Raw genomic sequence first — 23,208 nt, 5'->3', positions numbered from 1 at the left:
AGCAGGGAGCAGCAAACTACTCTGGACCTGTTGGCAAATGTGCATCAGATGGATGGGAAAGAAATTGGACTAAAATTCAAGGATTTTACACCTCAGTGAAATTTCTAGGAGTCCCGTGGTATGGGGCAGGCAGAGATATTTCTTTCTTTCTTTCTTTTCTTTTTCTTTTTTTTTTTTTGAATTTTATTTTTTTCTTATCAGTTACATTTTATTAACTCTGTAGAGATATTTCTTATAAGGTGAATTCCAGCACCTGTACCAACTGTCTCAAGAGGCTGTTGGTTTTGAGTAGGGCCTGGAATAAGAGAAGGTTTACACAGATCCAGGCTGCTATGCTGGCTGCTAGGCCAGTTGTGCTGTATGGTCCAGAAGACCTGATGGTACTTGAGGTGTCAATAGCAGGTAAGGATGCCATTCGGAGTCTTTGGCAGGACCCCATAGACGAACCTCAATGGAGGCCCTTGGAATTTTGGTGAAAGGCCCTACTGTCATCTTCAGACAGCTGTTCTCCTCCTGCTATGGTGCCCTACTTAGTGGAAACTGAGCATTTGACAATGAGCTGAAAATTATCACGTGACCTGCACTGTCGATCATGAGCTGTGTGTTACCTGGCCCACCAAATTGTGTAGCTGGACATTCACAGCAGCAGTATACTCTGTATATGACTGGATCTAAGCAGATCCATGAGGTGTAATTAAGTTACAGGAAGTTGCTGAACAGAGCCTAGGCGGCCCTATTAATGTCTTCTGTCCCCACGCGCATGCCTTAGGCCTGATTGTGTTGTATGTGCTCTATGATAGACGGAAAAAGAACAGACTGGTTACAGATGGCTCTGAACACTGCGCAGGTTCCACCAGAAGTGAATGCCTGTAGCATTGTTGTCTCTTTCTGGGCCTGTGAAGGCCACCAGTGAAGGGAAAAATCTTCACAGTGGGCAGAACTTTTGAGAGCATACGTGGTCATGATCACGCATTTCGCTTGGCATAAAAATGATCTGATGTGGTATATTATCTGCCGATACATGGCCTGTATGGCTAATTTGGCTGGATGGCCCGGAGCTTGGAGGCGTGATTGGGAAAAAAAAGGCATGAAAGACATTTAGGGAAGGAATATGTGGGCAGACCTCTCCAAAAACAATAACGCTCTCGTCTCATCGGGCTGCTCACCAAACCTAACACAAGCAGATGATTTTAATCACCAAGTATATATGTTGATTTCTGCGAGCATAAATTTATCTCTTACTCCCACCACCCTCATCATTGGCTCAAAGGGCACATAATCTCAGGCTGGCCCAGATGGAAGGCACACCCAGGTTCAACAAGTATGGACCTGTATTCACCGAGGCTCACCGGCTGAGGCTGCCCCTCATGGTAACAAGGGACAAAAGGGACTAACACTGTGTCCCCGAGTCACAGCCTTCTGCAGCATGACCAGTGAAAAGGTAGGTGACAGGTCTGTCCCCCTCTTTAGTAAAAATGGCAGTGATTTGTTCTTACCGGAAGAGATCCTTATTCTGGTTATGGATTTGTCTTTCCTGAGGGTTTATGCCTCAGATAAAACTATCCTTTTTGGAGTTACAGAATGCTTCAATAGTATTCCACATACTGCTTCTGACCAGAGAACCCACTTCCTTTACCCAGCAATGTAACGACTGAGATGATAGCAGTAATTAGATGTTCTTAAATGTATATTGTCGTAGTTAAACCGTAGGACACAAGCAGCCAGGGACCTTGCCACTAATTCTGAGGGAAGAAGGGCGCATCTTCAGGGGTACATAGGATAACTGTGTAATGCTCGGCAGAATCCTGACCTTGTCATTGTCCTCATCTGGACGGGTTGATTAGCTCAACTAAACACACTTCCCGGAAGCCCCTCCCCTCGAGTGGGTGGCATTTTTATTGGTAACCACTTAAAAAGAAGGAAGTCTGACGGGAAACTGTCCTGTTTGCTTGCCTCCCTTCACTTCCTGCAGGTAAGAGTATTCAATCTCGCTGCTGCTGTCCGTCTCCACTGACATCAGCCTCCGGCTCCTCCAGGATCCAGTGTGCACTGAAGACAGGTAGCTCTCCAGGAATCTTCCAGGAACTTCTGAGGCATCTGACTTTGCAACTTTGCAGCTCCCAGGTTGCAGCCATTGTCAGACTAGACGGTGCAGAGACACTCAGCACGCTGTAAGTCATTCTTGAAAGCCCTCTCTTATGTATATGTGTTCTATCAGTTCTGCTCCTTAGAGAACACTACCTTAAGCAGTGTATTGATCTCCCTCTTTTTCCCCCCAGCACACCCAGGGCTTCCTCAGCTATCATTTCGCCTCTCCTTCCTTTCAGCCTATCTCAGTGGACCTGCTTCAGGAAAAAGATAAAAGAATATTACTGTATGACCCTTGATGTGAGGGACTAAATGGATTATATTTTAACCCAAGTCTTGGGGCCCTGGGAGGCCTGCCAATTCATTCCAGTTCCTTCCTGCTCTTTATTTCTTGTCTGTCATATTGCCTTTTCTTCCATAACCATTTTCAACAAGAAATCAAATTCTATTTTTCATTGTTTACTCTATTAATCTGCTCTCAGTCTTTTTAGTTCTTATTCTTAATGGGGCAGCTGACTTTTTAGAGAAATTTAGTTTTGTGTTTCTGAGAGGATCTGACCTTAAAAGTTCTCCTTCGCCCCTCATGACAGAATAGCAAATCTGCTAGCCTTAGTCTTGAGTTTGTTTTTCAGCTGAGGATAACAGGAGATGGAGAGATCAGGGGGACGAGAGACTGTTTTCCAGGCCACAGTGAAGAATGGCATCCAGAACCCAGGGCTGGAACTCCTGGTAACTCAGGATGGTGGGCTATCGTGCGGCTTTTGGCTGCTTTCTCAATCTCTTCACCCCCTGAAAGGGCTGCCTGGCCCATCTCACCTTTACCTGTGTTTCTAGGAAGGAGGAAATCCTGAGCAAAGCCAAAAGATGCAAGAAGTGACACAGGGACACGGCCTGAAGGACGGCTTGGGGCATTCCTCTCACCAGAGGTGAGGATGTTCCAGAGTCCAGTTTGGTCAGCACCCAGGAAGCTGGGGGCGGAGAAGAGAAGCGAGTGAAAACAGGTCAAAGCTGTTCGTTCTCAGGCTGCTTCACTCACAGACAGGACCAGGGTGACTGCGCGTTACTACATGGACATGCTGGTAGTTTGTGCACTTAACTAAAGTGTAAACCCAGGGCATAGACAAAACCATCAATGCCTGCCTGAGCGACATTAGAAATAATAATAACTACAGCAGCAATAATGACAGCAAATTCCCAGCATTTGTTTGAGGACTCTTATGTGTGACTTTGTGTAGTTATCTATGACTTGAACAATCACCTCTGTACTTTTTTTTGTAATCACATCATTTCATACTTTGGTTAGCAGTTTAACAGTCGATAATACAAATTCTGGAGTCGATTTGCTTGGAACTGGACCTAGACTCTACCCAGGAATGTGCTGCTCTGTTTGTTTTTTTTTTTTCTTCCCCTTATTTGGTTATGGGTCTTTTTTTCTTTTCTTCTTTTGATAGAATGTTACGGTGTAGTCATAGCTGGCCTGGTACTCACTTTATAAACTAAGGTGGCCTTGGATTTACAGCTATTCTCTTGCCTCAAGCTCCTGAGGGCTCGGATTATGTTCAAGCTGTTAAACTTGTAAGAGTGGAATTTCATGCTAATATAGGGCTGCATGTCTGTCAACCCAGAGCTTTGGAGGCTGAGGCAGGAGAGTGATTTCTGGTCTTAATGAGTATGAGAGTGAGTCTGGGCAGTATAGTAAGATACTCATTCAAAAAAAAAAGTTACTTTTTTCCTCTTTGAACATAGTTTATACATGGACGTTATAGTTACTTTTGCCTACCTACCAAGTAAGATTGACAATTGGTGCTTTTTCTCTGAAGGACAAAACAGTAAACGGTCTAGAAGTATAGGCTGTTTACTCAACCCTAACATTTTAGTGAGAAAGAAGCCACAGATTAACAGTAAACAAATGGACATGGGCATGTTCTAACAAAACTTTATTGAATAGTATGTATACGGACTTAGCCTACCCACTACAGTCTAGAAGTCCTTCGTGTAGAAAACTGGAATCCCAACCACCTCCAGCCTCATTAGAGGGACCCTGTCAGTATTTGCAAAGCTCTTTGAGCCCGAACACATGGAAAACACTATACAAAGCAGCCTTGACTGGTTCTTGCTGGGCATCTTCTGTCAGGCCTGTCAACACAGAGACTCCTGAGGTTGGCGTTGTTTTGTCCTCCATCTGCCAGTGTATGCACAACAACTAAAGGTGCTAGCTCTGTGTGGTTTTAGGGTGCTGTGGGAGTAGCCTCTGAGAAGGACGGGTGGAATATGGAAGTTGAGCAACACTCCCCCTCAGGAAAAACATAAGGAGTGAATCCCTGGCATGACCATTGTCCTCTTCTGTGGCACGAAGTTATCAAGGGTGTAGCTACTCTAGGCTGAGTAGGGCCTTTCTGACCTCACGCACGGGCGCAAGCTTTGAGCTGGCCTGTGGGGCCTTCCGGGAATACTATTAAACACCCTCCAGCTGGATAATTTTCTTCATTGACTAAGAACAAACTTCGCCCTGGGCCGTCTGAATTCTAAGAATTGCGCAAACAGGTTGAAATGATTCTCACGTTTTAATTTTGGCTTCTCATCAGGAGGATTCTTCAGCCTTTCTCCAAGGCAAGATGTTTCTTTGAAAGACATGCTGGTTTATTCAAGAAGATCCTGCTTGGTCTCTTGTGTTTAGGTGAGATCAAGAGAATCCATGGAAGGGGAAAACACAAGCATTTTTCTTTTTTCTTTTTTTTTTAGAACTGTTAACTTGTGTCAAGATTATTGCTGGGTGAGATGAAAAGTAATGCTACTCATAAATTAACCTAAATGTTAATTTGAGGTACAGATTGTAACTGCCATAATGTATTGCCTCCTACCCGGAAGGATAAAAAAAAGCCTAAAGATATGCTACAGTTCAAAACTATTTGACAGATTTAAATTTTTAAGATTTTTTTTTTTCACTTCATCATCTTTTGTTTGTTTTGTGCTGTTTTTAGATTTGACTCGGGGCACAAGTCTGTCATCTTTATAAGAGACACCTGTTACACAAAAACTTATTTACTGGCTTATAATTAAAATCAGCGCCACGCATTATTCTTGAAAGACAGAAAATCTTGTTTATAGTATGCTGTCAGGTGGCACTTGATGAGATGCTGCTGGGATGGTGAGGTGAAAGATGGTCCCCTGGCTTCTGGGAACACTGAGCAAAGCGCCACGCAGCTCTTCCTCCTAGTGTCAGCCTCCTTCACGTGGCTTTACCCAAGAGGAAAGTTTAATCATTTGACATAGCTGGGAATGTGTCTGTGTGTGTGTGTGTGTGTGTGTGTGTGTGTACGGGAGCAGAGGGGTATGGTTCATGCTCCTCGGAAGCTCAGCTGACTTCAGCTCTTCACCTTCTCTTTGTAGCTTATGCCGCCTACTTCCTGGCAGCTTGCATCCTGAACTTCCAGAGGGCGCTGGCATTATTTGTCCTCACTTGTCTTGTAATCTTCATCCTGGCTTGCCACTTCCTGAAAAAACTCTTCGCTAAAAAACTGATCCGATGCCTGAAGCCCCTGAAGAACGCCCGCCTCAGACTTTGGGTAAAGTGGTAAGTGCGTCAAGCAGCTTTTGTTGCTGTTCACAAAATACCTAAGAGCAGTGCAGAGAAGCTGTTCTGGCTCCTGGGTCCAGAGGCTGAGCCTACGGTCGCTTTGCCCATGGAAATCGGCTGGTGATAGAGCAGACTATCACAGTGGGAGGTGAGCCTGTGAAGCCAAGCTGCTGACAGTCGGGAGGCAGCAATACCAGTAGAGCCAGAGGTAGCCTACAAGGCCATGTGCCCAGGGATGGACTTCCTCCAATCGGGCCTCACCTCCTATAGCTTCCACCTCCTTCTAACGGTCCTTTAATTGGTGGACTATCAAGTCACTGAGGAGATCAAAGCCCTCCCCTTGCCTCCTTCCCTCCTCCCTTCCTCTTTCTCTTCTTTTTTCTCTTTCCGTGAGACAAGGTCTTAGAAGTCTCTATGTAGCCAAGGATGACCTTGAACTTCTCATCCTCCTGCCTCCACCCCTTGAGTGCTAGGATTACAGGCATGCCCTACCACACTGGAGTAAGTCATTTATGGACTTACGGCCTTCACTCGTACCAAGCATATTTCAGTACATACCAGAGGCTGGGAGTGTAGCTCAGCAGAGCTCTTGCCTCAGATGTGCAAGACCTTGGGTCCAATCCCCAGCCTCCCAAAATAAATAACCAGTCACGTAGTGCAAGCCTTAGGAGGTGGAGGCAGGAAGATCACGATTTTAAGGTTGAGGTTGGAGAACGGGCTCAGCAGCTAAGACCCCAAAGTGCAGTTTTTTTGGGTCAGTCAGTACCGCTGGTGCAGATGGGACTCCGTATCAGGGAGGAAGTTTCAGTTGAAATCCCAAGAGCCTTTGACAGACGTGAGCAAACCCATGCTTCTCTTCAGTGGGGTGGTCGGAGCGGGTGCTTGCTCCTCCCCTCCCTGTGCTCCACCTCTTTCCCCTCTGGCCCTTAGCGCTCCTCTACCTGAGTTTTCTCTTACAGCCTCTTAGAGCAGCGGTTCTCACTTCATAGCTGTACATCTGCTACTGTTATGAATTGTGATATAGGCATCTGATGTGCAGGATATCTGGTATGCAACCTCCCCAGAGGGGTCGTGACCCACAGGTTGAGAACCATTCATTGTCTTAGAGTCCAGAAGCAAATCTGCTCATCAGCATAACTGAACACTTTTTCAGTTTTAGTTCACGTGTGTGAGGTGTTTCGTCTGCCTTGTCCATGTGTGCCCCACCCGCATGCCTGGTGAGTGCTGTGTTCAGAAAAGGCCGTCAGACGCCTTGAGACTGGGGTTGTAGGTGGTTGGTGAGCCACGACGATGTGGGTGCTAGGAATTGACTGATTTCTCTTCGAGAACCAGTGTTCTTAGCTGCTGAGCCAGTTCTCTCACCCCACCCCTAAAATCGTGATCCTCCTGCCTCCTCCACTTCCTAAGGCTTGCACTACGTGACTGGTTATTTATTTTGGGGGGCTGGGGATTAGACTCAGGGTCTTATACATTTTAGGTAAGTGCTCTGCTGAGCTACAGCCCCCGTCTCCAGCCCATGCCCTGAAATATGTTTGGTCCATGCGAAGACCCTAAGTTCATAAAGGACTTATTTGAGTCTAACCCTTGGAGCGATTAAAAGTTGAGTGGCAATCCACGGGGGTGGGCGGAGACCGGGCAATGCAGCCTTTCCTTGTGTTTTCAGTATTTTGATTAGTCATTGGAAGCACCTTCGGGGGACGACTCTTTTCTATCACATTTTATTGCTGTGAAATTTCTGAAATTTGGGGGGCGGGGAGCACACGCTAGGTCCATCTCTGTCTAATGAGGAATAAGCCGTGGGGTTATCTCACAGGTCCTCCCACTGTGCTGCTTGTCCGTGGGCTCTCTCTGCTGCTCGTTTCCTGAGTTGGTGACATAGCTCTGTCATTCCCCCTTCAGGGTGTTCACGGCAGCCTCTGCGGTCGGCCTTATCCTGTGGCTGGCTCTAGACACAGCTCAAAGGCCAGAGCAGCTGATCTCCTTTGCGGGAATCTGCATGTTTATCCTCATCCTCTTCGCCTGCTCCAAACACCACAGCGCGGTGAGTTTGTGGTGTTTAGGTTGGGCAAAGCGACACAGAGGAAGGGCCAAGGAGAAATCACAATACGCGTGTGTCAGGTGTTCATGGTAAAGACACAGCTGAGTAACCATTTCCGGGCATTTCCTCTGACAGTCTTATTCCTGTGAGAAGTTTGAAAGCCTTTGGAGATGTCTGGCCTGTTGATTGTTACTGGGACATACATGGATCCAGTGAGCACTAAAGAAACATAAAATAGGAAGAAGGAAAGAAAGCAAATAGAGTATGACAGAGAATCAGGTGGCACTGTGAAAAATGGTGTTTGTGGGAGTTATTTGCATGCATGTGCACAGCTATCACATAGCTTATTTTAAAAGCCTCTTTGCACAATATCACCGCATTTTTTTTTTCTTACCAGTCTCCCGGTTCCCTGTGCTATGGTCTTAGAGCACTATTTCTGTGATGGAACACCATGACCCAAAGCAACTTGAGGAGAAAGAGTTTTTAAAAGGAACTCTACCCCCTGATTCAATTGTTGTCTTGGAGGCTTACTGTCCTCTGCTAACCTAGGCCTAGTCCGGGGAGCTTCTAGCCTCCGTACAATCTAATCTAGGCCTAGAATGCTTTCTGCCTCTGAGGCTTACTGCTGAATAAGCTCACCCTCTCTTGTTCTTACTGAGCTCTGGGCTGGCTGGTTCAACTCAGCTGTTCTGGCTCAAACGCCTCTCCCAGCTGACTTATTCAACCTGGCTTCTCTCTTGGCTTCTGAATTTCTCTGCTTGGCTTCAAACCAACTCCATTAATCTTTTCTAATTTGTGGCTCCTTCTCATTCTCTGTTTCATTCTGCCTTCACCTGTATTCTCTCTTTGCAAACTGCCTCCTTTCTCTCTGTCTTTCTGCATTGCCCACTAAGGAGCTTCCCTTTCCTCTCTGTTCTCATTAGAATTGAATCTTTGTCAAATCTTTCTCCGGTGTGTCACATTTTGTGACACTCATTTAAACATCACTTTCAAACCTAGGTGCTTCCTTCTTCAAACTAACTTTACCTTCATTGTTTGGGATTAAAGGCTGCACCATGCCTGGACCTAAGCTCTTCTTTACTCCACACTTGCTCTATATACCAGGCTGGACTTGAACTCAGATCTGCTCGCCTCTGTCTCCTGTTTATATTCCAGCCGATCACAGAGAGCTGGAAAGGATGTCCTTTACCAGAGCAGCCATGTTCTGAATTAACATTCCTCTTCAGGGTTTATTTGGCTTATGCTTTCATATCACTGTTCATCAGTGAAGGAAGTCAGAACAGGAACTCAAACAGGGCAGGCATCTGGAGGCAGGAGCTAATGTGGACACCATGGAGGGATGCTGCTTAATGGCTTGCTCCTCATGGCTTGCTCAGCCTGCTTTCCTATAGAACCCGGGACCACCAGCCCAGGGATGGCACCACCCACAATGGGATGGGCCTGCCCCATCAATCACTAATTAAGAAAATGCCCTATAGTTTTGTCTCTAGCCCAATCTCACGGAGGCATTTTCTCAACTGAGGTTCCTTCCTCTCAGATGACTCTAGTTTATGTCGAGTTGACATAAAACTAGCCAGCACAGCCCAGTTACCCCAGACTGTTAAAATCCTCACTTAGCTCCATTCCCACTCCATGATTGAGCCAGGCAATGGCTGAGCAAAGTTTGTAACTCATGCTGGAATATTTTCTTTCTGATCTCAGGTGTGCTGGAGGACAGTGTTTTGGGGCCTAGGCCTTCAGTTCATCTTTGGGATTTTGGTCATCAGAACTGAACCTGGATTTAATGCGTTTCAGTGGCTGGGAGATCAGATCCAGGTACAGGGAATTGAACATCACAAGTTTCGTTTATCGGGAACCGCAGAGGATGTAGATTTGAGGGCAGCACGAGGCTTTGGGACTCTGTTTCAATGATGGCATTGGGGAATCTGGCTGGGTAAAAAGAGAAAACGATGTAGTTCAGGCAAAGAGAAATTATTTGCCAATTCTGTCATTTCCTGGCCAACTTCTGGGATCAGGCCTGCCCACAGGTGGTCACACCTGAGTGAGACCCCGTCCTCCCGCCTGTCCTAACCCTCATCTCTTATCTCCCCACTTCAGACTTTCCTGGCTTACACCGTGGAAGGCTCCAGTTTTGTTTTTGGTGATACGCTGGTCCAAAACGTTTTTGCTTTTCAGGTAATACCTATTTTGTGGGCAGGAATGACCACGTCAATGAAAGGGTGAGGGATGGTCAGAGGATGATGTGTGTCTAAGAGACCAGGCAGCCTCTTGACCAATTTGACCCTAGAAGGGAGTCCACTCTTTTCCCATGATCCTTACCATCAATGAAATCAGTTTAAGGGCGGGCGAGGGGAGAGGCTCAGGAACTACCCTGCGTTTAATATTGATGGGCTGGTAGGTCTGCAGTACATTTGATTTTTTTCCCCTAACCTACACTGTATCAGACACCCTGGGTGTGCCCCGTGCTTAGTTTAGAGGCCTACATGAGCTTGCCTGTGACACCCATAGCACATGCAGTGTAACCTCTCACCTGCTGCCACCATTCTCGTTGCAGTCCCTGCCAATCATTATTTTCTTTGGATGTGTGATGTCTATTCTCTACTACCTGGGCCTCGTGCAGTGGGTGGTTCAGAAGGTGAGTCATTTGGGTTTCCACAGAAGGACCTTCAGCTTGGATCCGTCAGGAGGAATCAATGAGAAAAATGTTTGGGAAAAATGTTCATACGTGGATTGTGAAGAGTCAGAGCTGGTGTGAAAAGGCATCCTAGTATCAAACGATTACCCAGGTCTGAGAGAGGCTGGGATCAGAACACGGTAAAAAGCTGGGCTGGACTGAACTTTCATACTGGGCTTATTTCCCTTGTTCTAGAAGCCCCAAGGCCTGAGTTCTGGCTAATCTGTTAGCCACTTGTTGAGTCATTCTGTGATGCACTATTTCTCTAGGTCTCAGTTTCGTCACCTGTAAATGGGGTAGGGGGGTGGGAAATCGCTGGACATTATCCAAGATTCCTGCTAACGCTGATGATTTAGGTCTCTGGATCCTTTTAGATTGCCTGGTTTCTGCAAATCACTATGGGTACCACTGCTGCAGAGACCCTGGCTGTGGCAGGAAACATCTTTGTGGGGATGGTAAGTACCCTGGGGCCTTCTGTTTTTCTTTTCTCTCAAGAACTGAGAACTTGGCAGACAACAAATTTAGAAAGAGTATTTTTCTTTTTTTTCCCCCCTCTGCTCCTCCTTCCTTCCTTTTTTTTCTGAGACGGGGTCTCATGTCACCCAGGTTGACCTTATACTCACTCTGAGGATGACCCTGAATTCCTGATCTTCCTGCCTTCACCTCCCAAGCGCCGGGAGTATAAGCTCGTGTCGCCACACAGCTTGAAAGGCACCTTTCTTTCTTATGAAAGCAGAGAAATGAAGACCGTGAGGCAGTTGGTCCCTTAAGAAGAAACCTCAGAGGGTCAAGGAGAACTCAGTTCATTGTTTTACCCTTAATGCCTAATTCACAGTCCGGGCACACTACCTAAAGGTTGTTCCTAGCCGCTGACCCAGCTTCTCACACAGGAATAGAGGTGAATTTCCTAGTCTAAACCTGATCCCCTTCAGGAGCTATGAAGGATGGTAGTGCTTCCTTCCAGTTTCTTGCCATGACTCCCTGTAATCCCCCTTTTCCTGAGGTCTCTGAGGAGGCAGTAGCTTGTCTTACTCCGGACTAACAGGAGTTAGTCCGGAGTAAGACAAGCATCTTTCTTGGTGTGTCCATCTGTGGAGAATATGAGCGAGTGTTTGTATGGAACAGGTGTCCTTCCCTGTTGCTGTGGTTAAAATACCCCAAAAAGCATATTAAGAGAGAAAGGATTTCTTTTGACTCACAGTTTGAGAGTCCAGCCTTCATGTTGGGAAGATCTAGGTGACAGGAGCTTGAGGCAGCTGCTTCTGTTGCATCCAGTCAGGAAGCAGAGAATAATGATGCTTCTGCCTAGCCAGCTTTCTCGTTAGTGCAACCAGGACCCACGCCTAGGGAATGGCACTGCCCACTTTTAATTGAGTGGGTCTTCCCACTCAATTAACCTAATCAAGATAATCCCTCAAGGCATTCCTAGAGTCGAGATTTTTAGGAGATTCTATCAATTGTTGCTAACCAGTATTAACCATTACAGTGTTAAATATATGCTATTGACTGGTCAAAATCAACATTAAGGACAACAGTTTTTCAAATGGGCAAGAAGTTAGCATTGAGGTCTTTTTCTCCCAAAGCCATAGGCCAATTGTCTGCTTTTGATATGTTTTCAGAGTAATTCAGGAATCTTTTATCATGGCCTTCCATTTTTGCTAAAACTATCTACAGTCAGTTAAATTTTCCCAGCTAGACTTTAGTCTGCCAAGGGCAGGAACTTTTCATTAATGGTTTAAGTAGCTAAAATCATCCTTTTGATGCCACTCATTAAAAGATAAATGACATCCAAGGTTAAGGCTAGGCAGTTTCCTTGAATCTTCCTAATTAATAAAAGAAAAAAAAACCCACAGACATTTCATTAAAACTTGTATTAATTTATTTAATGACTGTGTGTGTGTATGTGTGTGTGTTCATGCATCATGCACGCATGTGGAGGTCAGAGGACAACTTGTGGATGTTAGTTCTCTCCTTCCATCTACCATGTGGGTTCTAGAGGTTGAATTCAGGTCCTTTGGGAGAAAAAGACTTCAATGTTAATTCCTTGCCTCTTTGAACATCTGTTGTCCCTAATGTTGATTTTGACCAGTCAATAGCATGTATTCAACGCTGTAATGGTTAATATTGGTCACCAACAATTGAACTTCCTTGCCGTGCTGACATTATTTTATCATTATCATTTCATGAAGCATTAGCTTAGATAAGTTATTTTCAGTTCCTTTAATCCATGCTTTGTAGACATCTAGTGTGTGGTCAGTAATTCACCAGTAGGCACATGAGCTTGGACATGGTAAACCAAATAAATGAACGTCAGTTGTCTACAGTATTTTACAACATGATGCAGGAACAAGTGAAAACAAGGCCAGCAAGGACACAGTTGGACGGGTTTTTGTATACTGGCTGGAAGGGCATGTATCTGGTGGGCCCATTCCCACATGGGAAAGCGCTTTGACATGGGGAGTATATACCTTCTTGGTCTGCGACTATTTTCCCTTGCTTTTAGACAGAGGCACCTCTGCTCATCCGTCCTTACCTGGCAGACATGACCCTCTCTGAAATCCATGCAGTGATGACTGGAGGCTTTGCCACCATCGCCGGCACTGTGTTGGGAGCCTTCATATCCTTTGGGGTGAGGCCCAGGCACCATAATCGCTCTCGGTGCACTCACATTGAGCCCTACACTGGTGCTAACCCCCTGTCTGGCTTTCCAGATTGACGCATCATCCTTGATTTCTGCCTCAGTGATGGCTGCCCCTTGTGCACTTGCCTTGTCCAAACTGGTCTATCCAGAGGTAGAGGAGTCCAAGTTCAAGAGCAAGGAGGGAGTGAAACTGCCTCGTGGGTGAGTCAGGGAGAATTTGGGAGATGGTAGGGTATGCTACCTAGAGAGGCTCTGTGGTGGTAGAGACTTCCAGTTTCCCTGAAGGAAGAACGTCATTCCATGTTCCTTTTGCTATCTCTGCTTCCATTTTTTTTTTATTGTTTCGATTTAACCTTCCCACCTGGCATTAGCTCTTTACACAAATACTCCATGTCTTTGGCATTGGACTTCAATGGCGGTCACATCTGAATCACTACAGAGTACTCCCCACCGTCGTCATTACGAAGGAATGCCCTCACCTCTCACAATGGCTGTGCACCCACTTCGTCCGCTGTAGGGTCAATGGAGCTTCTCTTCTCTGATGAGCTGACGCTACCCTAGGCAACATGTTCTTTCTCTATGTCCAATAACCACAGGGAAGAGAGGAACATCCTGGAAGCTGCAAGCAATGGAGCCACAGATGCCATAGGCCTTGTCGCCAATGTTGCAGCCAACCTGATTGCCTTTCTGGCTGTGTTGGCCTTTGTCAATGCTACCCTCTCCTGGCTGGGGGAAATGGTGGACATTCATGGACTCACTTTCCAGGTAAAGTCTTAAATGCACTGGGCGTGTTTCCCTGAAGCACAGTAAGCTAAGAGAAAGCCCAAGTTGGAGAAGAGAGAAGAGGAGGAGGAGGAGGGCTAGGTCTCCAGAGAGGCTCCTGGCACCTGAGCTTTGTTGTCGTGTCTTCCTTTCCCTGGGATATTCATCTTCCACCAGGTCATCTGCTCCTATGTCCTAAGGCCCATGGTTTTCATGATGGGTGTAGAGTGGGCCGACTGTCCACTGGTGGCTGAGATAGTGGGAGTCAAATTCTTCATCAATGAATTTGTGGCCTATCAGCAACTGTCTCAGTACAAGAACAAACGTCTCTCTGGAATAGAAGAATGGATCGATGGCGAGAAACAGTGGCTTTCTGTAAGTGGCAATCCAAAAAATTATAGAGTGAGAGGTTTGGGCCAGAACACCTGAGGAAAAGCACAACACACCACACAAACACTGTGGCCATACAGGTCCTGGCCTAAGCACAAGACAAGCAGAACTGTATGTCTCAGTACTCGACCTTTTGCTCCAGGTCTCCGGGTTGTTTTTCCCCTGCAGTCTGACCCAGCTCTGATCTATAAGACACCTGTTGCTTCCTTACATTGGGACAGTCCAAGAAACACACCTTCTTTTGGACGTCCTGAATGAGTCAATCTTTCTTGCCTCTCCCTTTACAACTCTAGACCATTCTCTCCTCAGCTTTAATCAGAACAGGGCTGGGCAAGGGGTCCCGTGGTATTACCATATCAGGACAGCTGCTGTACCTCAGGGGCCAGTTATTTTCTGAGCATCTTTTGTGTGTTCCTTAGAACATTGGAAGAAAGAGTTGGTGTGCCCTGGAACTTCTACCATGGTTGCAAGGCACACTGGGACTGAATTTATCTACTTGTTTTCCCCCCCTAGGTGAAAGCTGAAATTATTGCAACGTTTTCACTCTGTGGATTTGCCAATCTTAGTTCCATAGGAATCACACTGGGAGGCTTGAGTGAGTCATTAAATTCCTCCAGGTCCTCAATACGCCAGGCAGATCCCAGCCTTGGCTCACTGCTGAGCTGAGGTTAGATGGAGGAGCTGATATGAAGTGGGTCTCTTGGACCATGTGAAGCTCAGGGCCAATGCAGTCAGCCTGACAGTGGATGGACACATCTCTTAGGAAAGCTTTAGCAGCCTTAGGCGGTTGGGCATAAGGACACTATTCATCCAGTGTGCTGCTTTCTACATTCTTCTGACGGGGACTCGAGGGCCACCCCTTCTTGCTGTGTGGGGAAGACAGCCAGTTGCTTTCCTTTTGTTGCCTACAGCATCCATGATGCCCCAGCGGAAGAGTGACTTGTGTAAGATCGTGGTCAGGGCCCTCTTCACAGGTGCCTGCGTTTCCTTTATCAGTGCCTGTATGGCAGGTAGGTGGCCAAGCGCTGTCTCTGGCAGAGATCACAGGATCTCTCTCAGGATATTTATCTAGCTAACTGTCCATCCCACAGACACCTAAGCTACAGTGTTACCAACTCCCAACCAAACACTCAAGAACTTTGGGGACCATGTGTCAAATCCCCCTTCCTACCATGTCTGTCTCCTTCACGCAGGAATCCTCTATGTTCCCAGGGGCGCTGAAACTGACTGTGTCTCGTTCCTAAACACAAATTTCACCAATAGAACCTATGAGACCTATGTGTGCTGCAGAGAGCTCTTCCAGAGGTAGGCGAACACCAGGGGTCCTGCTGCCTCCTGTTAATGTCCTCGTGCACGAAGGGAACTTCTGCACGTTGGGAGATGGAGGTCTTGAGTCCAGGCCTGTGGGAGTTGTGTGGAGTGTCTGAGACACAGCATGGGCATTCTGATGGCCTTCAACGGTACTCTTTTTTCTTAGTAGGTGATACCTTCAGTATCAGCCCTACTGTGTGTGGCAGGTTCTATTTATTGGTGGTGTAAAGGAGAAGGGAACTAAGTGTGGTCTTCTTGTTAAGAAGCTACTGCATTTATGGTGACCGAAATAGATAGTTTATGGGTGAGGACTTTACAATGGTCCTAAGTGGTTAAAACTCAGAGGTTTTGCTTTTCCAGATAGAAATGGAACAGGCCAAGAGAAGACAAATTTAAATGTTTAAGGTGACCTCGAGTTCAGATAGTGTGATGATGTCCTTGTCTACTGCACTTTAGAAAATGAAAAGAACCTATTATCGAGCGGGACACATAAAAGGAAGGATATGAGGTATTAGAATATTTGCTGTTGTCAAAGTCAAAGGTATGTGCCAGGGAAGGCCTGCAGCTGGGCGGGGAGAGCTATAGGAAGCAAGGAAGAAATGCATAAAGGCATTATATGAAAGCCCAGAGAAGGTAAGTTTTGACCTGCAGGGTTCTGGACATTGGCATGGTTACCTGTGCTTTACAGGACATTTGGATAGCAAGGAGAGCAAACACACTGCCCTAATAGTCTTAGCAAGAGATGGTCAGATACTTGTAAGAATACGGGTGCACTCGACCAAGGGGGAATGGGTAGGATCGGCCCCCAACTAGAAAGGAACAAGGCCCAGGGTGAGGAGAGAAAAGAAGTGTCTTTTCTGTCTTGGCCCAGTGTGTCCATCAAAATGAGGAAAAGGAAACAGGAGTAAAGGAGAAAGGTGTGATGTCCTCTAGTTCATTTGGAGGTACCTATGTGAACACCATCTAAAGCTACTCATGTCAACTGGAGTCTGGGGCTCAGGATAGAAATCAGAGCTGGAGCCTGCTCAGGAGGTGATGTGTATATCAGTGATGAATGGATGCAGTTGCACAGATGTTAGCTACACAACGGGCCAAGAAATAAAGTAAGAGTAAATGAGTCATAAATTTTGTGCATTGTTAAACAGGAGTTTGTAAGCTGGGTAGATCTTTAGTCTGGTGTAGTTCTAATGTGTATGCTCTTACTCTAAGAGTCTAAGCCATACTCTAAGAGTCATTAGCAGCTAGAAACTAAAAGAAATGTTTTTGGGGGCCGGAAGAGATGGCTCAGCAGTTAATGTGATGCTCTTGCCGAGGACCTGACTTCTATTTCCTCATGCAAGTTGGGTGGCCTCCAACCATCTGCAACTTTAGCTCTGGAAGGGTCCATGCAGCACCCACACTCACACACACACACCCACATCTGCACATGGATGTGTGACTTGAAAAAAATAACAGCTGTCTGTCTGTCTGTCTGTGTGTAATGACAATAAAGAAAGAGAAGATTTTAACTTGACGGTGGAGGGGAATATGGGAAGGGTAGATGGGAGGGGCTGGAGGAAGGAAAAGGAAGGAGGAAAGTGATATAATTCTATTTCAGTTTGAATAAAATGAAAATAAAAAAAATTGAGAAATATCTTTGTCCAATTAGTTTATGCCAATGAAGTGTAAGTATTTTTTTCTTTCTCAAGAAGAAAGTGGCCCTAGGTTATCAGGTTTGTTTTTTTTTTTTTTGTAATTAAATTCAATTCTAGATCATTTATAAAGCATAAACTTTTCCTCAGCTGTCTGGAAATGATGCTACTGACTGGACGGAGGCTAGGAGGTGGGCACAGTGGATAGGGTTTTGTGGTACATTGATTAAATCGTGAATAGCAACATGCATTTAATTGGATCTCATTTAATTGCTTGTGGCCAACAGATCCACTCACAGGCTTGGTTTTTTTTTTTTTTTTTTTTTTTTTTTTCTCAGCTACCTGGCAAATGTGGATGTTGCATTGTGCTGCCTGGTTTGTGTCTGACCCCTGCCTATCTCTCTGTCTTTATCATTTCAGCACGTGGCTGAATGGCACCAACACGCCTTCTTTCTCTGGCCCCTGGGCAGACAAGGAGTTCAGCGCCAGGAATCTTGCTAGCTGCTGTGAACTCTATAACAGCACTGTGTGTGTGTGAGGCTGGTGGGGCCATTTCCACGACAGTTCTTATAGAACAGACCTGTGTTGCCAAACACATTTTCTATTCTACAAGGACTGTGCTAAAATCCGCAAAGCGGAAGTTCTGGGCCCACTGTAGCCCTGTATAAAAACCAACACCCACCTTCCCACTGGCGCACCACACACAAGACAAGAATTCCCCGTAGGCCTTCCTGAGCCAAATTATGGTGGAGATGTAGCTAAGTGGGAAAAATTTGTGTGGTAAGGGTTAAGATCCAGGTTCAATCCCTGGCTAGGCCCAGAGTGGAGAGAGTAAGGAAATCAAAAGTATATGCCTAGTCTTACGTCAGGACTGGCGGCCCAGCCCTGTAGTCTTACCACTGTAAGCCCACAGCTAAGAGGATTGCCTCAAATTCAAGGCAAGCCTGGGTTACTGCAAGAGTAAGATACTGTTTCAAAAACACAGTCACCACACAGAACTACTGAGTTTCCTCAAAAATCCATAGCTTCCTGTTGTGTGACCGTCCAAGGGACCTACCCTCCCAAATGAAAATAACCACAGCTTCATAACAGGCTTGCTGTGGAAGATGGGATATCTTCACTCTAGTACCACCACTGGTACACAGAGATGCACAATGAACATTTGTTCTCTTTTCTCCCGGCTTCATTTTCTTTCATATCTTCTGACCTAAAGTTTAACACTGCTAATTTAACACCCCCATTTATGTATTGAAATCCTGTCTCCAAAGGTGTTAGTATTAGAGCTGAGAACTTAGAGTGTGCTGAGGTCAGGAGGTGGAACTCTCATGAACAGGAGCCAAGCCCTGATAAAAGAGCCAGAGAACACTTTTCCCATGTGCCTGTTGGTGAGTGATAGGCATGTCTATGGAAGCAGGTCCTCAAACACCAAATGTCTGCTGCTTTGATCTGGGTTTTCCCTTCAGAGATGTGAAGAATAAATTTCTAATGTTTTGAAGCCACTTGATCTAAGGTATTTTGACGAAGGTGAATCCTTTTGGCATGCTTCTGCCATAGAGGCATTGCATTTTCTCCAGCGGCACCATGCCCTCCATATGCCCAACTCCTCTCCTGGATAGACTCAGGAGGGCAGGATTAGAGGGTGGGTTAGGGTGGGCTGGAATTTGCTGAGGGGTACAGACAGAACACCCCATGCTACGGTGAAGGTACAAGACTGAAGTTCAGAAATTGACGGAGCCATATGCACTCTTAAATAATGAAGCTGACAAAGGAACAGGGGGATCCAGGTCACCGAACGGCTCCAACACAAACACTAGTTGTATGAAATGAGAGCTTTGGCCACCAAAGGTGAAGGCGAGGACGTGTTTGAGAAAGAAACAGATATGTCCAGGATTACAAAAAGTACAAGTGACCAGAGAGATACCTTTGGACAGGCACATGTACTGACTGACAGCAAGACAGGTGGGTTAGTGCACCCCCAAACAGGAAGGAGGGTTTAAGCGAGGCAAAGACAGACAACAGGCAATAAGGATGTGCCTGACCTTTCTCAGAGACTATTCATGTGTCCAGTGTCAGTCAAGAAACAGTCTAAGGACCAGCAACATGGCTCAGAGGGTAAAAGGGCTTGCCTCAAGGGCCCGATGACCAGAGTTCAATTTCTGGAACCCGTGTAAAGCTGAAAGGAGAGGAATAACTCCACAGAGTGTCCTCTGGCCTCTGCACGCACCCTGTGGCAGGTGTGTGCTCTGTCTCACACACACACCATACACACAACAATAAATAAAACATTAAAAAAAAAAAGTCTCAGTATCATGGCCAGCACAACACACTCAGCCTTTTTAACTTTGTCTCATACAGTTTGGAGTGTATGTCAGGGTCTCCTGGCAGGAAAAATGGCGATTCCAGCCAAGATGGCTACAGTCAAGCTGAACATCTACAACCAGAGGCAGATGCTTTTTTTTAGCAACAGAAGAGGGAGTGTCAGGAGATTTGCCGGGAGCCATTTTCCCCATAGCTTATGTTTTCACTAGAACAGACAACTTTGCGCAGTTTCTAGAGAAGCAAAAGTTACATTTTTTCCCCCAGGGCTTAAAATTCTCTTTGTCACTGTCTCAAGGTTGGCATCTGCTGTATTCATCACTAGATTCCCCTTGACTATGAGACTCTTTCCCACGTATTTGAAGCAAGAAGCAAAACAGAATACTGAAGTAATTTTTTAATGAGCACAGAGAACTGGGATCTCTGCTGTAACGGTATTTCTTCTTGTCAAGAGCTGTTGCTCCCTCAGGAGAGGTAAACATCATGTTTGTAGAACTGAGTACCTCGTAAAAAACAATTGGCAAAGATAGCTGCTCCCTTTCCATGGCAACATGATGCGGATTTGAATTATTCATCAAATGAAGGATATTTCCTTATGGCTAAGCAAACTCAAAGGATAATGTAGCAAATTCCCCAAAGAAAATGGGATTATTATATTTTACCGTTGAGCGTTTCTTTCTTCATGTCTATGAACTCTGTTATTGGACAAACTATCCTTTAGCTACAGGGCTGTCATGTATAAAACAAAACTAATATCAGGTTATTTCCTTGGTGGCTTTCGGAGACAAGTCAAATATTTAAAAGGTTTAAAGATGGATAGACAGGGTAAGGTATCATCAGAAGCCACTCGCTGCTGCCTAGAGGGGGTCCCCACTATGTGGATTTGCTGAAACCATTAGCTGTATGGCTGGCCCATGCCGACCATGGCCTACAGCACTGCAGAACCACTTGGATCTCGTTGGCTGTGTATCTGACTGCCATTTTGGCACCACAGCATTTAACTGAGGCTTAGGATGGGGGGTGCTCAGCCAGTCAGTTATTCAACTTACAACACTATCACAAAAGAGTGAATTCTTGTATGCATTATTCTCCGTTGTTTTTTTTTTTGGGGGGGGTGATCCTAGGCTAAAAACACATGGATGCCAGGAGTGGCCTTTGAGAGCAAAACCCCAAAGTAGGATATTCGGAGTTGACTAGCCCTCCCACACCCGTCTGAGAGCATCAGGAGCTGTTTCTGTGGTGCAGATTAGTAAAAGTCCAGGCCACACCTCGATCATTGCAGTCTATAGATGAAGAGCAGGTGGACAATGAAAGACTGGGAAAATGAGGCTCGGGACTACAGGGAACACAGGACTTGCTTGACAGTGGGTAACGGTGATGATGAGGATTAGAGAACAGACAGGAAGCTTCTGAACGGCCTATTAACACTTCGAAAAAAGAAAACGGTATAAAAGCCCAAGAGCTTCCATAAGTGAGGTCCTTACCTCTTGCAACAGCAGATCAGACACTTGAACATTCTAGGGTTAGGTCCCCAAAACAGCCAGCGGCACAAGGCATCAAAGGCAAGACTTCAGTGGTTCTCTCTTTTCTGTCTCTCCCAGACAGAAAATGAGTACTGCTTTACAAGCTGGACAAGAAACGTTCAGACACATCAGCCTCGGAATCTGAAGATTCCAAAGCTGTCCTAGACCCTTCCTGGCCACTAGAAGCTGTTCTTTTAAGTCTTGGTGAAGGAGAGTGAGCTCCCCTTGGGTGGAGAACATGCAGGAACTGTGAGATAGGTTGATGGTGAGACAACGTCTTCCCAGTAGGATCTGCCTGCGGTATCTTTGCCTCTGGTGTGGTAACCAGTGTTAGAGCTCAGCTGACCTAAGAAAGGAAGCACTTTCTGCTGTGGAAAGAACTGGCCTCCACTTCATGGGACTTGCAGGACCTGGAGAAAGTGTGGGAATCAGGATACGGTGAGGATGGAAGACCGCGGGGAACCACGGAGTATTAACCAAGAGTTTGTACAATAGGATTCTTTGCTATGACGGCATTGACACGTGAGCTTTTATTCAGTGTTCTGGCAAGTTTGCTCACACCGCCACACCCTGAACACGAAGCCAAAGCTTCCTTAGTTTGCTGTGATGGTTCCTTGAAATTGAACAGGAGGAGGAAATATCAGAAACATCATATTGAGAGGGATATTAAAAGTGAGAATTTTAAGAAGAAAAATGATATTGAAACAATTTTTCTGTGTAGGACTTGGCAAGCTGCCACGTGACTATGCATTTCAGTGGAAGCTAAGGCACTTCCTCGTAGTAAGGAATGAAGAAGGGGCTGGCATCGGTGTCTTTTATAAGTTGGTGCCAACAGTGTAGGATGCTGCTACAAAACCAGGATCCCTAAAGGAGGTGAGGGGATTCTAGAATAACAGAGGCAGGGATGAGACACGCAGTCACTACAGAGCCCAGCAGAGCTCAAGCAGTGGCAAAGGAAGTTTTGCAAGGATCAGCAGATTATGATACTTCTTTAAATGTCTCTTTATACATTTATGGTGTGTGTGTGTGTGTGCGTGCGCGTACTTACGTGCCTTAGGGCACGTGTGTGAAGGCCTGAGCTATAACAGATACACAGATGACATGCCTTAATAAGCCATATCCCGGGGAGTCAGTGACGTTTAGATTCCTACATTTTTAGAGAGAAACTATTAGTTTTCATCTTTAAAAAAAAAAAAAAAAAAAGGAAGCGATAGCTTTATCGAGTGTTTTGTTCAACAGTGAGCGCCGAGCAGCATTGCCTAAGGGAGGTGGGAGATGGACATAAGTAATCACCGTCGCTGGCCTGGGAGATCATGATTTACCCGTGAGGAACAAACAAACATATAGAGAAACAGACATCTCACCCCTAAACTCTGCCAGTCTCAACATCTTGTTTCAAGACAAATAATAACACGACTATGCTACAGCACTGGTAATTAATTAGTCACACAAGGATATAATTACCTTTCATAAAGAAATCTATAAAAATTTAGAGGGCAGAAAGTATATAAAGTTAAAATCTGCCTGGGGCTAAAGAGGTGGCTCCGGGCCTAAGAGGCTTTGTACAGAGGAGCTGGGCTCAGCTCTCAGCACCCACCTTGATGGGCTCAGACCTGCCTGCAACTGGATGTCCCTGACAATGTTACTTTTACAAAACTGTGTTTGTTTCTCAGTGTCTCTCTTAATCCAGCTACCACAAAAATCACTAAGACTCTATTATTTGAGTTATTATTTGAACAAGCGTCACAACACAGTCCTGAGCAATATTAACTCTAAGCTAATCTGGTTTCCTCCCAGTGTAAATTCCAGAGATACTTGTACTTTGTAGCTTTGTCTGCTGAGCTCTCTCTCTCTCTTGGTCCCTGTGGGACAGCTGCCTGTCTGAATCCCATGCTTAATCTCCCTGCTTCCTCTTCTGACTCCTCCTCCCCTGGCTGGCAGGAAGTCTAGCTCTGCTCTTCACCCTGCTCAGCAACTGGCTATAAGCTGCTTTATTGACATTTTAGGGGACAGTTGGGGAGCAGAGTTTATATAACACTGAGAAAGGAGCTTCTCAGAACAAGGATTGTAACCAGATACTGGTGGTACAGAAACCAGTATTTGAATTATACAATAACCTTAAGCCCACATGTCCTCTTATGGCTCCCATGGGTGCCTGCACATATGTAAATTAAGTGTCAAAAGGTCTGTAACAAATAAAGATAATCACTGATCAACATATAAAAAAATTAACTTGAGTATTTACTCTTGCAAAGTC

The 23,208-nt window shown here is 45.7% G+C and overlaps 1 protein-coding gene across 3 annotated transcripts; it reads left to right on the top strand.

Annotated features, from left to right (window-relative positions):
- The first annotated feature begins 1,324 nt into the window (after nucleotides 1-1,324).
- Nucleotides 1,325-18,611, top strand: Slc28a2 (solute carrier family 28 member 2). 3 transcript variants are annotated; one of them, XM_055623087.1, is made up of 19 exons: nucleotides 1,325-1,441; nucleotides 1,973-2,171; nucleotides 2,721-2,817; nucleotides 2,923-3,014; nucleotides 4,674-4,765; nucleotides 5,479-5,662; nucleotides 7,565-7,706; nucleotides 9,405-9,518; nucleotides 9,801-9,878; nucleotides 10,258-10,338; nucleotides 10,752-10,832; nucleotides 12,881-13,006; nucleotides 13,089-13,219; nucleotides 13,615-13,783; nucleotides 13,958-14,155; nucleotides 14,684-14,765; nucleotides 15,082-15,180; nucleotides 15,364-15,475; nucleotides 17,533-18,611. In XM_055623087.1, exons 3-19 carry the CDS (start codon nucleotides 2,737-2,739, stop codon nucleotides 17,648-17,650), a joined length of 1,980 nt encoding a protein of 659 aa, XP_055479062.1. In that variant the 5' UTR covers nucleotides 1,325-1,441; nucleotides 1,973-2,171; nucleotides 2,721-2,736; the 3' UTR covers nucleotides 17,651-18,611. The 3 variants fall into 3 exon arrangements, with proteins under 3 accessions (XP_055479062.1, XP_055479214.1, XP_055479138.1); XM_055623163.1 differs by lacking the exon at nucleotides 1,325-1,441 and having other exon boundaries at nucleotides 1,936-2,171; XM_055623239.1 differs by lacking the exons at nucleotides 14,684-14,765; nucleotides 15,364-15,475; nucleotides 17,533-18,611 and having other exon boundaries at nucleotides 15,082-15,149.
- Nucleotides 18,612-23,208: the final 4,597 nt, after the last annotated feature.

Source organism: Psammomys obesus, unplaced genomic scaffold (assembly GCF_907164565.1).
Source record: "Psammomys obesus unplaced genomic scaffold, mPsaObe1.curated_primary_1811, whole genome shotgun sequence".
In the NCBI taxonomy this organism is placed as follows: domain Eukaryota; kingdom Metazoa; phylum Chordata; class Mammalia; order Rodentia; family Muridae; genus Psammomys; species Psammomys obesus.
This window is presented reverse-complemented; position numbering and strand designations above follow the sequence as displayed.

Bases quoted from the DNA above. Each gene is read 5' to 3' on its own strand.
- Slc28a2 (XM_055623087.1), top strand. From the start codon at position 2,737: ATGGAGAGATCAGGGGGACGAGAGACTGTTTTCCAGGCCACAGTGAAG. The intron at 13,007-13,088 runs GTGAGGCCCAGG...CTGGCTTTCCAG, and splicing joins GAGCCTTCATATCCTTTGGG to ATTGACGCATCATCCTTGAT. The intron at 15,476-17,532 runs GTAGGCGAACAC...TTATCATTTCAG, and splicing joins TGCAGAGAGCTCTTCCAGAG to CACGTGGCTGAATGGCACCA.